At 52.5% G+C, this 14,003-nt stretch overlaps 8 protein-coding genes and 1 non-coding gene across 9 annotated transcripts; 2 read left to right on the top strand and 7 right to left on the bottom strand.

Annotated features, from left to right (window-relative positions):
* Positions 1–356: 356 nt before the first annotated feature.
* Positions 357–992, top strand: J4E87_006963 (uncharacterized protein; the record flags this gene model as incomplete). Its single annotated transcript, XM_049378563.1, has 1 exon — positions 357–992. One exon carries the CDS (start codon positions 357–359, stop codon positions 990–992), a length of 636 nt encoding a protein of 211 aa, XP_049231584.1.
* A 631-nt stretch (positions 993–1,623) lies between these two features.
* Positions 1,624–2,978, bottom strand: J4E87_006962 (uncharacterized protein; the record flags this gene model as incomplete). The annotated part of the gene is made up of 4 exons (XM_049378562.1): positions 1,624–1,649; positions 1,964–2,440; positions 2,494–2,736; positions 2,789–2,978. 4 exons carry the CDS (start codon positions 2,976–2,978, stop codon positions 1,624–1,626), a joined length of 936 nt encoding a protein of 311 aa, XP_049231583.1.
* Positions 2,979–3,537: 559 nt separating this feature from the next.
* Positions 3,538–4,182, bottom strand: J4E87_006961 (uncharacterized protein; the record flags this gene model as incomplete). The annotated part of the gene is made up of 1 exon (XM_049378561.1): positions 3,538–4,182. One exon carries the CDS (start codon positions 4,180–4,182, stop codon positions 3,538–3,540), a length of 645 nt encoding a protein of 214 aa, XP_049231582.1.
* A 1,177-nt stretch (positions 4,183–5,359) lies between these two features.
* J4E87_006960 (uncharacterized protein) lies at positions 5,360–5,668 on the bottom strand (the record flags this gene model as incomplete). The annotated part of the gene is made up of 2 exons (XM_049378560.1): positions 5,360–5,530; positions 5,579–5,668. 2 exons carry the CDS (start codon positions 5,666–5,668, stop codon positions 5,360–5,362), a joined length of 261 nt encoding a protein of 86 aa, XP_049231581.1.
* Positions 5,669–6,116: 448 nt separating this feature from the next.
* On the top strand, positions 6,117–7,109 carry J4E87_006959 (uncharacterized protein; the record flags this gene model as incomplete). Its single annotated transcript, XM_049378559.1, has 1 exon — positions 6,117–7,109. The coding sequence occupies one exon, from the start codon at positions 6,117–6,119 to the stop codon at positions 7,107–7,109; it is 993 nt and encodes a 330-aa protein (XP_049231580.1).
* A 558-nt stretch (positions 7,110–7,667) lies between these two features.
* Positions 7,668–7,761, bottom strand: J4E87_006958. Its single transcript has one exon. It is a non-coding gene; the product is annotated as a tRNA-Leu (tRNA).
* A 436-nt stretch (positions 7,762–8,197) lies between these two features.
* On the bottom strand, positions 8,198–9,028 carry J4E87_006957 (uncharacterized protein; the record flags this gene model as incomplete). Its single annotated transcript, XM_049378558.1, has 2 exons — positions 8,198–8,910; positions 8,971–9,028. 2 exons carry the CDS (start codon positions 9,026–9,028, stop codon positions 8,198–8,200), a joined length of 771 nt encoding a protein of 256 aa, XP_049231579.1.
* Positions 9,029–10,628: 1,600 nt separating this feature from the next.
* J4E87_006956 (uncharacterized protein) lies at positions 10,629–11,117 on the bottom strand (the record flags this gene model as incomplete). Its single annotated transcript, XM_049378557.1, has 2 exons — positions 10,629–10,966; positions 11,054–11,117. The coding sequence occupies 2 exons, from the start codon at positions 11,115–11,117 to the stop codon at positions 10,629–10,631; spliced, it is 402 nt and encodes a 133-aa protein (XP_049231578.1).
* Positions 11,118–12,432: 1,315 nt separating this feature from the next.
* On the bottom strand, positions 12,433–13,555 carry J4E87_006955 (uncharacterized protein; the record flags this gene model as incomplete). The annotated part of the gene is made up of 3 exons (XM_049378556.1): positions 12,433–13,029; positions 13,075–13,263; positions 13,469–13,555. 3 exons carry the CDS (start codon positions 13,553–13,555, stop codon positions 12,433–12,435), a joined length of 873 nt encoding a protein of 290 aa, XP_049231577.1.
* Positions 13,556–14,003: the final 448 nt, after the last annotated feature.

The following is a 14,003-nucleotide window of genomic DNA, read 5'->3' as shown; positions in this document are numbered from 1 at the left end:
TCTAGTCTGTTCAGATATCTCCATTATTCACCAATTCATTGTGTCGTTTCCAAAAGGGTTCATTGCACACACAATCGGCACGAAATCTGGCAAAGCGTGGTAGCGAGTTACTTCAAACCACATATCCTCACAGGCAAATACCGTTAACAATGAGCTTAGTTCTCATGCCTTCTAACCAACATCATTCTTACATGTTGGACGACAACTCTCCAATGATACCAGGGCAACCAGGGTACCCAGTGTACCCTCCGAATCAAGGGCAGCCAGAAGAAACACCAGCGCCCGGTAGTTATGGATCTTTTACGCACACATCGCCCACAAGTCCATTATTCCCACAATACGCAGGATACCAGTATATGGGCAATTTTCCGCCGCCCATGTCTCAATCCACGAACTCGCAGGCGTTTGTTTTGGGCGCAAACGTTAACTTAAACGCAGCACCGACTGCGAACACCTTTTTCGGCGCCCAGGGCGGCTCAGCATTTACTCCTTCCAATCAGTCAGCAAACTCGATCTCTACTCCGACTATTTCCCCGTCGCAAACGCAGTTCGATCCCGCCGATGCGTCCCAACTCTACGAAGGCGACAACGACGACGACGCCAAAGGACGACACGACAGTTTGTACCCTAAGGATGAAGAGACATCCCCAACAACAACAACAGAAACACCGTCCAAGAAGAGGCGTCGATCCGAGTACGCCGAACCAGGCTCAGCGCGGGCTATATATCTTGAAAAGAACCGCAAAGCCGCCAGCAAGTGTCGAAGCAAACAGAAAATGGAGCAGGAAGCGCTAGTTGAGAGAGCGCGAGAATCAGAGCGCAGTAACCGCATACTGAAGGCGGAAGTACACATGCTACAGACTGAACTGCGAGAGCTGAAGGAGTACGCCGGTCGACATGCCAACTGTCGGGACCCGCGGATAGCCATCTATTTGCAGAGGTTGGCTGATCGTTTGGCTTCGCAAATGGGCCATCCACAACCACAGCTGTGAACACAGAGTCGCGCAAAAGTTTTCCGTTCAGCGACAGAACCTTTTTCTCGCTCCTCGTGAAGTTCGTCTTCTATCGGCGCGAAGGCGGACACACCTCGGAGCTCCACCATGCTGCTCCAAAAATCCATCACCACGAATCGCATTCCAGTTCTCGGAACTTTTCTGGATCCTGTATTGTAATTGCGTGGGTAGTAATTTCGCTTTCCAGTGGGCTATCAGTAATCACAAAGTTCGGTGGTCGGCCTTCACCACCGTCCTGAGTAGAAGGGCTGGGACGTGTCGGGAAAAAAAAAGGAACTGGAGTCATGGAGTTCTACGGACCCCATTCCAGAGTTGAGTCGGGGTACAATTACAGTCATAGCGGAAACATACCCTTTCTCTGGAGTGCGATGAGGAAACAAATACCAATATGAAGGGGTGGAAGCAATCATCGAGTGCATTGCATTAAGCATGTAGATGAAATTACGGATGCTCCTCTCATTCCTCTGAGGTGACTTGTTCCTACGGACTGATGCTATCTAATCAGATGTGACTTCCTAGTGAAGTCGGAAGTTCTTGCTCTCAAAATGAAATGACGTCATTGCCATGAATATGACACTTGCTACCGATGCATCTCGCTCAAGCTTCCTTTTCAGAAAATCTCGGTATTCCGCGTCCCTGGCTATAGGGGACGTACTGGCGCACAGCTTGTCGCTTACTTCTTGCGGGAACGTCATCAGTTCCTATGCTCTAGTCGCTAAATTCAGATGAAGTCCTCCTCTTGTTGTCATAATCGACAGATCCACCCCTGCTGTCTCAACGCCCAGAAGCATGCCTGCTACTTGAACGTCTCGATCCAGTCCTGCCATGGCTCCTTGAATCCCTCCTGCCACCAGTCCTTACACCATTCTTAGCCTCACTATGACCCATCATTTGCTCTTCGTCCGCGCCCGTTGACATATCGCGAGAATGTTGAAGCTCCATAGGCGAACCGCTTCGCAGTCTCTTCTGGTGTGCGTCCGTGACCTGACTTGGGTGGGTCCAGTTGAAAGAAACCATGACAAAGAACATTAGCAGTGCATCGAAGATGTACAGGTACACTTCGTGACTGAGGAGATATCCTGCATTTCCTCCGAGGTATTCCACGACACGGAAGATGCTTCGAACCATGATGAGCGCGCTTGCGAAGTATAAGTTGAATAGGTGGCGCTTCCAGGGTAGTTCGTCAAGACTCGCTCGGGATACGGTGGTCCATGTTTGTACGATCTCGTGAGACTGTCGAGACTTGAAGCACGAGAAGGGGCTGTAGCGCCTCTTTAGGGGAAGGTCTCTGGAGACACGGTAGTGGAAGACCGCGGAGACGACGATGAAAAAGCCAAAAAAGAGCAGTTGGACGAATAGACCACCGATGATGATCTTTTCACCGGTATGCAGGGCGTCTAGCGTGCCCATTGCTTGGATGCCACCACCTATACTAATGTTTAGCCATAGTCCCGGAAGCTGCGTTAGAGTGGTAACGTACCTGCGGCTTGCAACATAAAGCTGAACACATCTCCTGCTACGAACGTCTTCGTAAGCCACTTGTGGCTAATTAGCGAGTAGCGCTCTCCGTCGACTAGGAGGATTATGCGACCCAGTATGATGTAGATGGAGGCTGCGAATAGTGCCGGGGCAAGTAAGATGAGCAGCGACTGCATAATGAAGGGACCGAGTGCCCAGACATCGTCGTGTGAGAGGTAGCGTCCGATGTAACCTATAACCTCGACTGCATCATGTCAGCAACACCATGGGGAAGAAGGATGGCTATGCAATCTTACATAGACCTCCAATCACTAGTGGTGCGAAGTACCACGTCTTTCTCCTGATGAATTGGTAGATGTGCAAAAAGGTGGTAAGACCGAATGCGACGACGAAGATGATTGCCGCTATCCGGTTAGGAATGTATCGGTATAGAACGTAGGCGGTTGGGTCGTCAAGCGCTGGGCGGTATGGTTCGGTGTCGGACATGTTGAGTTGGGTCGAAGACGAACGCAGATAATGCGTCCTCAAATGCAGGTGTGGTCATTCTCGAAGTGGGCTTCTCGAACGTTTTAACAACAGTTGCGTATCGCTCCTCGGCCAAGCCGTCAAGCTAAGGATGCGTTCGCGTTCTGGCTGTACGGAATACGTGATGCGAAATACGCTGCCAAGAGCGCTTGCCGAGCCGAGACGTTTTTTTGCGGGCCCCGTATCGGCCGTATGGCTTCTGCCGCACTAGTGGGACGATTTGGGGGTTAAATCGTGCGGCACCCCGTCCAATACGGCGTATCAACAACTGCAGTGCCTCGTTGAGATTGTGCGAATTGCACAGCCTCTCGCGAGCTTCGCAAGCTTCGCCATTTACTTGGTCCCAGATTAGTGATCATTGCGAAAAGACTTCGCCAAAACAACCCACGACTTTAGGATGCGCCAAGAGATGGTTTGCCAAAGCATAAGGACACCCGGTCAGGTTCACTCCCCGCGACAGGATATAACGAGTTATTGGCTGCGACACCAGAATGGATACAAATCGGTGTAACTCAGATCCTCACGAGGCTGTCGGAGTGGTCGTTGCGCTCCCGGCTTGAGCATGAATGATCTGTTGCGGCCAGTCGAGCCATTTTAGAAGATCTGGTGTCGCTGCTAGCAAATGTTCGCAGGCAGCAAGAAGCCATTGGGGCCACTTTACCACCCACCATACCGGGCGACATTGGGCCAGCATTGCTGCAAAATGGGTTGTGATGATGCATGTCACAGGGTTGTGAGCTGCGAGGAGATCGAAGAAATGGGTCTCCAACCTCGCAGGCCAAAGAAAGAGAAGGGAGTACTCGTCGCGATCGGGTGATATGTGCCGAAACCGGAGCCAGGTAGCGTTGAGTGCGTCGATAGCTGTAGCGCAGGCCTCCTTGTCTTGGCTATCCAGTAGGAGTTCCGTGAGTTCCTTCAGTCGAAGAATCTCTTGAGGATTCTCCTCCCTTGCGAGCGTGTCCAACGCATCTAGCGCTTCCGGAGACGCCATATCTGTCATATGAGCAAACACCGAGCTGTCTTTGATTCGGTCCCAGTGAGGTATCACCACAACCTTGATGCCTTGCAATAACATGAAGCAGTGGTGGAGAGCGCGAATGGGATCCTCGGGGCGTTCAAGCTGCGCCGAACCGAAGTTGTAAGTCAAGATTATCGAAGACAGCATGAACATCGGAATTGCCAGCTCAACGTTCGGCGTCTCCAAATTCTTTCGATAAGTGTCCAAGGCTCGACTGATGTGGGAATCTGCCTGGAGCAAAAGGCTCTGCCGCTCGTTGGGCGGAAGCAAGGATGCTTGATGGACTGCCGAAAGGGCGAGAAAACCACGAAGAAGGAAAGGGTAGTCGAAGCCTAGTTCGATGAACTCATTCTGCGGAGCGGCACGGTCAGTTCAGCGATTCCACATAGTCTGTCAGAGTCGACAAGCCTTACCTGCCAGACGACACTTCTAGTTGCAGGATTTGGATGCAAGGACTTGGCGCACGCCTTTGTCCAATGATGCAGCAAACGGAGGTCTGCGAGCGGAAGCTCGGAACTCGCGGGACTTGCTTCGGGGCTTTCAGCATGGTGTGTATCCACAAACGGTGAAGAAACGCCTGGACTGTGTTGTGGGGAGCCCGAGTAGCTATCCGGTATTGTTGGGAAATGGCAATGGATGTCCAGGCGAACACAGTTCCCACAGCGCGGGCGCGCTTCATTGCACTGTACGACATGGTAAGCGACGACACGGATCACTGCAGAGGAGCCATAGCTTCGGATGTGTATGGCACTCGAGCACTATTCGCCGGGTAGGTACAGAAAATCGCACAGCACACGGTGATTGGCTGGAGAAGACGGAAGCTGGATCGAAGGTGAACACCTACTTTAGTATGTCTCTGCTTGCATTGGAAGCATCCTTTTCGCGACTTGGTGTGAGTTTTGCGCTTTGCGACGCGCTGTTCCGGCATAGTGGCGACAGCGAGATGGGTATATGAGTGCGATTGAGATGTACGATGCAGGTGATTTGGGCTGGGCGGCGGAAGATCATCGGTTATGTCAGCCGCTAGCGAGCGACTGGCGTGGGCATTTCCCCGCGGATGTCCGTTGGCCCCTTGCTTTCATTCCAGCTTGCTGAGGCACAGCACCAAACACCTGCTTTGTGACTTGCACCGCCGAATCAAGACGCGAGAGAATTCAAAATGAGAAGAAAATGACGTTGTCAAATATCGGTTGTAGACTCCACTACGCCGGACTCCGAGAGACAAACCCCATCCCTGTTCGTGGAAGTCTGAACGCCTTCAAATCCAGATTAAAACATTTCGCGCCGGCTCAGCTACAAGACACAAGCATCGTGTCCACCCACATCAGTTCCAGTTCCTGAACTCCGCCTGCGCGTCGGCGTTGCGCCATCCGATGTTCTCCCTGCTTGCTTCCTCCAGGGCAGTTGGCTTCCTCGTCGCTTGAGCGCCTGCGGGCGACGACTTCCTTGGCTGGTTAAGACGCTTATCCAGGGCCGCTTGCTGGTTTGCGCGCATCTTTGGGCTTGTCAGCGTTGCAAGTATGGTCGAACACCAAGACCATACCTCAGCTTGGAGCTTTGCGCGCTCTTCTTCGCTAAGCTGCGGCTCTGGAGGTCGCTGCGATGCTGACGGCTGAGACTGTTCTTGACCCATGATCTCGTTGAACGACACGTGATTTAAGGATGGTATGGACTTCTTTGAAGTCGATGTAGACTCTAAACGAGACTGTGGGGCCTGTTGTTGTTATATGCTGACTGCATACCAAGCTTAGGCCACCGACTGTACGGCACGGTCGTCCCTTCAGGCAACAACGCCAACGGCACTGCCACACCACGATCCTCAATACCACAGCCTTGTGTTCGACGTACAATTTGCCTGAAACACATTTGTTTAGGCTGTGCAACTAGTGGGGAAGTTGTCGTTGTAGGTATTACAACGCAAAGTCATGTGCGGATGCAGCTTTTCTCAGCCATGGTACAGGTTTGAGTCAAACGTGCTCTATATTTGAATTTTTCACCACTTCTGTTCCGATGCTAAACTACATCATAATATACAGTTGCGATCACACCGATACCAACACTAATTCTGGAATACCTTTATCATGTCAAACACCAACAACCCCTACCGCTGCATTGGCAAGGGTTTTTGCGGCAGCGTCTGGGCTGCCGAAGGTGGCACGAATCACGCCATTAAACGCGAAGATGGAGGACCCGGACGATCCGTCACCAACGACTACAACATGCATTTGCAAATCATTCGGAGCGCAAACCAGCATCGTCCTTCAATGCCTCTGGCCATACCACAGTGTCAGTCGTTGATATACTCGAACAATATGTGGTGGGTTGAAAATCTCCACCGCTTCCCTACCGGCTTCACAGAGTGCAGAGCGCTCATATCAGAACGCATCCCCAAGATACCTCGATCTATCAGCGACAAGATCGTAGACCTATTCTGCGCGGGTAATACGTCACTATCGGCCTTTGTGAAAGGGAACGAAGACGACGACTGCTGTCTTATCCGTCCCTACCTAGGGCGACGACGGGAACGCGAAGCAAACACTTCGCGGTTCCAGCGCTTCAGCCTCCGAAACGTTCCATTACATATCAACCAGATGGAAGACATTGGCCTCGATTACGTCGCCTATGCGCAAACTATGGCAGACGCACTTGCCATGATGCATTGGGGCGCCAAAGTCGATGCCAATGACGTCGAGTTCGTACTCGCGCCTCCCCGAGCCTCGTCACGATCATTATTCCCGTCACACTATCTCGGCGAACACGTCATGTGGATCCTCGACTTTGACTGTGTAAAACACATGTCCATGGACGAAGCAGGGCTGAAGCAGGCGTGCGCAGCGTTTATGAGGAATGACCCTTTCTACCCACGACCGGACAGCACTGGGACTCCTGACGGAGCGTTATGGTGGTTCTTTAGGCAGAGGTTTCTAGAGACTAGTGCGGAGATATTGGGAGATGGGTGCCCGCATGCGGGTTTGCCACGGAGACTGATGGAGATGATTGAGGAAGAGGGCTGCAAGCGACGGCAGAAGAAAGAGGAGCTACGCGAGCGGGATGAAGATACTGAGCAGGACTAAAACGAATTGGGATGTGTTTGCCAGGAGCATCTATCCAGCAATGTTCGTCTTCCTCGAAGACTTAAGATATTTCACGCGAAGCTGTTAGATAGTTTCGATGCAGCATCGGGTGCTGTCTCCGAGTCAACTGCTCTAAAATCTCAACAATGTGTCGGCATGCGTACGTCGTTCTCCTCAATGCACAAGCGGATCTTTAACCTAATTTTTTTCCTAATCGGCATATCATAGCATTGATATTCTGCGTGAAGCATGCAACAGCCGTACATATAATTTTAACACAAGTTGCTCGTCAAGAGCACTGTCTGTTAACCGGAAAAGTCGCAGGTTAATGCTCTGGTGGCCTTCTACCAAAAGATGTAGTTCGCACAGCAATCCCCCAAGGTAAAAACAAATGCAAAAAGCAAAGTACAGTCTTATGAGCAAAAGGGGGTGTGCGGATATACCCCGCCATCGCTCCGGGCGCTCATGGCTGAGATTCTACATCCATGACGGTCAAAAAGATGATTCAACCTCATTTTCGAACGCAAAAAAATGGCAAAAAGAGCTAAACAAGCAGTTTGACACGAGTGGGGTTCGAACCCACGCACATTTCTGTAGTAGAGATCCAAGCAGAGCTTAAATCTACCGCCTTAGACCACTCGGCCATCGTGTCTGATGGAGAAACTGGACAAATTTTGGAGATACAATGTATATATTGCAAGAGGATTGAGCGAGAAGCTGTGCCGCAGGCATGAAGAGAAGGACTTGGTGATGCTTGGTATCTTTGTCGTGGTGCGGGGTAGTAGAGGGGCAGGTCAACTTTGGTACAGCATCGACTTTGCAGTGTTGAAGCGGTAGGGATGCGAATGCAGTAACAATATAAGAACACTGGATCAAATAAGACTAGCCAGGTATTTCATCTTCAGCAACTTCTCGAAAATACGAACAGATACATCAGGCCAAACGAGTGCATTAGTTAGAACCGTGCCCTAGTCATCCCTATCATGTACAAATCCATAAACAGCACTAGACTATATACACCCAACCATTAGATCCCATTCAACCCATAAAAGCCCAACAACTCAATCCCCTCCTACTCCATCTCGCATCTACGCAACCCATCGCTTACCAAGAGTCTGCGCCGCCTGAGCATCATCAGGGTTATTCTGAGCCAGCGCGGAGAGAATAGACGCAACATCATCCTGACGCTTCTCGATATCGCGACGGGCAGCAGCAGCAGCCTCCGGGTCGACCTCGGCGAGCGCGTCAAGGCAGTGTGCTGCATCGTCCTGGCGCTTCTCGACGTCGCGGGTCTCGATGTCGCGACGAGCAGCCGCAGCGGCCTGGGGGTCGACTGCTGCGAGATCATCGAGGCAGTGGGACACGTCCTGGCGCTTGGTAACAGACTTGGGGGTAGAGCTCATAGCGGGAGCGGCGGCGGCGGCGTCATCGGGGTTGTTCTGCGCGAGGGCAGCAAGGATGGATGCAACGTCGTCTTGACGCTTCTCCATATCGCGGACGTCGATGCTGCGGCTCTTAATGTCGCGGCGGGCAGCGGCAGCAGCTGCGGGGTCGACCTGCGCGAGGTTGTCGAGGCAGTGGGATACATCGTCCTGACGCTTGGTGGTGGATGTAGACGACATGGCCTGCTTGGCTGCGGCGGCATCGTCGGGGTTGTTGGCCTCGAGCGCGGCGAGAATGGAGCTCACGTCGTCCTGACGGCGGAGCTTGACCTTCATGGCTGAGGCGGCGGCGTCGGCATCTTCGGGGTTGTTCGTGCGGAGAGCCTCGAGGATGGAGGCAACGTCATCTTGGGGACTGGCTGAGAGGTGTTAGATGGACGTCCGAAGAAGCATACTTCTTCATGCTTATCAAAACCTACCGGTAGCGAAGACGGCGCTGGAGAAAGCAGCAACGGCGACAAAGGCAGTGTAACGCATGTTTGCTGATTGGAGTTTCGGAAGTGTTGGTAGTGAGAGTAGATTGAAACTGAATAGAAGTGACCGGCACAGATATTACAAGATGATAGTACTGATGAGATGTTATTTGCTCAAATCAACTCAAGAAGACATCGAGCTCTAAATACCACAGTCCGGAGAGGTGATACCCGCACAGCCAAACATCTAAGCTTCGCCGCGTCAGATGTGGAAGCTTATCACGAAACCCACCTTACCTAGTTTCACGGTCTTGGTACGAGCCGAGTAAGAAGATGCACCATTGCAGTGTTCGAATGCATTGCATGTTCCGCAGTCGGCAAGGAAGAGTGTGGTTGTTTGGTTTCCGATGTTCGGTGCTTGGAGGAGGGTTGGAGCGTTCACGTATCGTGTTTCGGAAACAGCCTCACCATCTACCCAGACGCAGATCTGAAACAACGCAGCCTCGGTATCTCTATACGACTTGCGCAGCAGCTCTTGCTCCTTCTGTGACCGTAGCAGGTATCACGTCGATCTGGGACCAAACGCGGAGGCTCTGGAGACGTGCGCCGCGCGGACTTTGCCATGCGACGCTGCGTGCTGATCTGCTCCCGGTTAGCCACAGCATCGTCTTGCCTAGATGATCGTTATAGACGCGGCCCTTAAAAGTCTCATAGTCTCCATCATTCCTTCACATACGTGATAGTGTATTACGCGCGTGTTTCGATCGGAGGAGGGTCGTGGTGATTTGCGGACTTCGCGGATGCTTGGATCGCTTTCAATTCGCAGAGGTACAAGCAGTATTGACTGCGTACTGCTCTCTATCAATTGACAGTCAGCTTGGTACTTCGAAGTAATGTTGCTAAGCCCGTACCTGGTGTCCGTGGTTTCCATTGTGCCGCGGGTTGTCGAACAACAACAATGGGAATACGGTTACCATCTCACTCGCACGATATGCACTCCTAGATATCCAGGGACAGACGCAACAGGCCTTGAGTGAGTTCCAGAGTCAGCGCTTCTCTGCCTGTTCGCTCTCCAGCTTGCGCTCACGGTAGCGGGTCGTACCGAGGCAGCCTCGAAATCGCGGGGTTCTGGGGTAAACCATTCCAATGTCGCACTGGCAACCTGCGGCAGGTCAGATGAACTATTCAGTAGTCAACGAGCGTCAAGTCGAACATCGATATCAGGGTGGGGTGGGAGCCTTGAACACCCACAAGCCTGAGAGCGAGCTCGAGCGAAAGCTTGGCATGACCAAGTCTCAATATCGGACAGCTCGAACAGCAGTAGCTCATCACGGAACGTGGCACGGGTATTGACAAGCGTCGGCATTGGTTTGGAGGGTCCATTCGAGTCCATTGAGTTCAACGTCAGTCATCCGCACATGTCATTACCATAGCTACAGCTTCCGCACATATACCTGGGTAAGGAAAGCGAGCCGTGGTGGTAGCTTGCTCTTCAGATTGCTCGTCTAAAGTACATGTTTTACACAATCTGACCGGCCACTAGAGTAGGAAAAGAGGTAGTAGTCGTCCCTATGCACACACCCATCCGCAAGAAAAGTTTTCCACCTTGCGGCACCCCCATACCGTTGACCCCAAATGTCCGGCAGTCCATGCAATGCACACATCTATGCGACGTAGAGGAGCAAGAAGGACATCATGAGCGCGAAAAGACCAGTGGCCTCAGCGAAGGCGAAACCGAGAACGGCGTACTGGAAGAGCTGACCCCTGAGGGAAGGGTTGCGGGCAACACCCTGGATGAGACCACCGAAAACCGTTCCGATACCGACACCGGCACCGGCAAGACCGATGGTAGCGAGACCGGCACCCTGGATCTTGGCGGCAGCGACCATGGCGGCAGCGGTGGACTCGGCGACGATGCCACGCTTCTGGATGACGTTGCGGGCGGCGTTGTTGCGGAAGGCGCTGCGGGCAGCGACGAGGGTGTTCTGCTGGGGAGCGCGGGCTGCAAGATGATGGTCAATGGCTGCTTGATGAGCTTGCAGAGCTCAAACCCAATGGCTTAAGCTGCTGCGGCAGGCGCGAGACATACCAGCGTTGGAGAAGCCACGGGCGGCCACGCGGGCGGCGCCGAAGGAGCGAGCGATGGCAACCATGGTGATGGTATTGACGGTCGGAGTGGAGATGAGTTGGAGATGAATTGGTCCTTCAATGGATGGGGAGTGGTGGGAGGAGGATGGAGGAGGTGGATGCAAAAACTCGCTGAAGGGTTGATTAGCCGCCAAGAGTCCGTGCGGGAGCTCACATCGGGTTAGCGCTCCCCGTTTACTCCCGACAACCTCTACCTCGTCGACCGTCGTGAAGCCTTTGAGGGTCGTAATGACTTCTTCTAGCAGCTCATAGTCCTTCTGAGTTAGTTGAAGATGTCGGAGAATTCTTGAGAGCCCGCCATCTTTACAGGATTTGCAATCGCTTTGCAACCGCTCCACAAACATTCCCCTCAACCGACACAACCGATCCTAAAGGTACCACGACATCGTTACACTTATGCACATCAGAACGCAGTATTGCATGCGAATCTAAGCACGAAGCCTAGTCAGACCATGCAATGATCATAGTAGAGACAGGTCTCTATTGTGAATTGGCCCTGACACGTTGTTTATATTGGTTCTGAATCTCATCTGTGGGGTACAGATAAGATGCGTATACACTGTAAGGATTGTGGAACACCTTCTAGCGACAGTTCCAGTCAATTCGAAGAGTCTGGAGAAGCTAGTATAGCAAAGTCAAGGTCAAAGATTCAAGTATGGTGTTCGTGAGGCTCCACACAGACTCACCACATAAGTGATGGGTAGGAACCAGGTAATTCATTTTTCATGACACATTTATAACGCAGCTATGATTTGTACACGCGTATTGATATATTTTATCTTGTACATATTCACACAATAGAACGTCATGCTATGTGGACTGCAAGCAACACGATTCGTGGTATTCGGTGTTAGTCTTCCATTCGAATTTATTCGAGCGCTCATCACGGATGTCACTGCACAGTCTCCCACAGCAAAGACACTCAAGAACGAACTGTAGTGCTCACATCGAATTCAACGACGAAAGCTATTCCCATATAAGACTTTTGGTAAACATGACCCTTCCCACCTCATCCCATCCATGCCAACCATCTACCCATCCCATCCATATCGGCCGTAACAGCCCACCGCATCTCCTCGCATCAGCACTTGGTATCGGACTCAAAAAAGAAAGATTACAATACAGTCACAGCCCCGAAGGAACCATGATAAGAAGTGGTATCGGACATTAGATGGTCGTAAAGACCGAGCGCAGAGCAGACGTCGACGCCCAACTCTCGTCGCAAGGGAGATCACAGCAGGTGCGACTCGATCACCCCCCGCATGCGTGAAACAGTCATTAGTTGATAAAAGGAAACGCCTTGTCAGGAATCAGTTGTGCTTATTCGACCATTGCGCTAATGGGCGTGCCAGCGCGGCTCTCATCCACGAATTCGCTCATCTTCATCTTCTTGTGTCGCGGGCTCTCGGCCTCGATCTCGTCCAGCCGCCTCTTCAGGTCCGCTTCTCGCTGCTTGGTCTCCTCGAGCTCTTGCCTCAGGGTTGATTCCGTCTGTCGTGCTGACTGCTCGCTCTGTTCGAGTTCGCTAACACGGTTGCGGAAGAGGTCATTGATGAGCTCCATCTCCGAGACGCGTGTCTTGAGCGCAGTGTTTTGAGCGGCAAGAGTCTCGTACGGGAGAGGGGCTTCGAGGTGGGAGCCGTTGATCGAAGAGTTAGCGGGGGACGGAGCACGGAGGCCAAAGCCTGGTAGCGAGGGTGAGTGGAAGTCACCGCCATGCAGGGCCTGCTCGAACAAGTGTGATGGTGCGATGTTGGAGGGGTGGTTGAAGTTCGGGGTACCGGTGCGGGAAATGGGCGATTGCGAGCGGTCGGACAGTCCAGAAGATATCTTGCCAGATGCGCGGCGGTGCTGGGCTAGGGCTAGCTGGCCATCAGCATCGGGATGCGCGGCAGGAAGACCACCTTGGTCGCTAGTCTGTCATGTGTTAGTCAAGAAAGAGTTGTAGATTGACTTGCATACCCGCTTGCGTCCACCTGGTCCACTGGTCTTGACGCGGTTCCGGCTCTTGATGACATCTGTCTTCAGACTGATAGGCCGCGGGCGTCCGTGTAGCTTCAAGAAGAGACCACAGGCATTGCAGAGAACAGCGCCAGATTCGTCGCGGCGCCAAAGAGGGGTGGTGGAGGTTGCGCAGTTTTGGCAGGACGGCTGCAGAATGTCAGCAAGAGCACTTCAGTATTGCCAAAATCGATCAGGGTCGTCTCTGGACGATATCGCAAAGAATGCGATGCGTCGAGGTCGCCTCGAGCGCGAGGCCAGAAGAAGTAGATAATGGCTACCTATCGATAAGAGGATAAGAGACAAATCGGAGTCTGGCTTGGGGCCATGACGCCAACATCGCAATCGTACGTACCGGAGAGCCAGCCTGACCACCAGCGGTTGCGGGCGCAGAGGTTGCATAAGTCATGCTGAGGCCATTAACGGGTTTACTGTTCTCCATGGTTAGCGAGGGCTGGAAAAGAAGTCGCGAAAACGCCAAGCTTTCAGTGATAAGCAGCAGGTGCGAGCGGAACGGCCGGCGGTTCGAGCCGCCGACGCAACTGCCAGTCTGGAGCCATTCACCACGCTCTCATATCCCACGATAAGTGAATACAACACCGCGCGAGTGTTTACAAATATTCTGCTGGAACATTTTGCAAAACCCATTACGCATCTGGTTGTACACACTGGTCCCACACTACCGCAACGAGAGCCTGGGTAATTCTGGGTACGTACCTGGGGGGTGAAGGCATTCTCTTCTCGGGCGTATCTCTCCTCATATTATCATTATTATCATTACTGTTCATATTCGCAGCGGGGCAATTCGACGCCGCCGACGCTAGCGTAGCTAGTGACGGCAGCTGGATCGAGGCATTGCTGCCATGCCTTTGTTGGGTGTAAGAAGCCAC

The sequence above is a fragment of the Alternaria ethzedia genome (assembly GCF_023757985.1).
Source record: "Alternaria ethzedia strain BMP 0044 chromosome Unknown scaffold_18, whole genome shotgun sequence".
Taxonomy (NCBI): domain Eukaryota; kingdom Fungi; phylum Ascomycota; class Dothideomycetes; order Pleosporales; family Pleosporaceae; genus Alternaria; species Alternaria ethzedia.
This window is presented reverse-complemented; position numbering and strand designations above follow the sequence as displayed.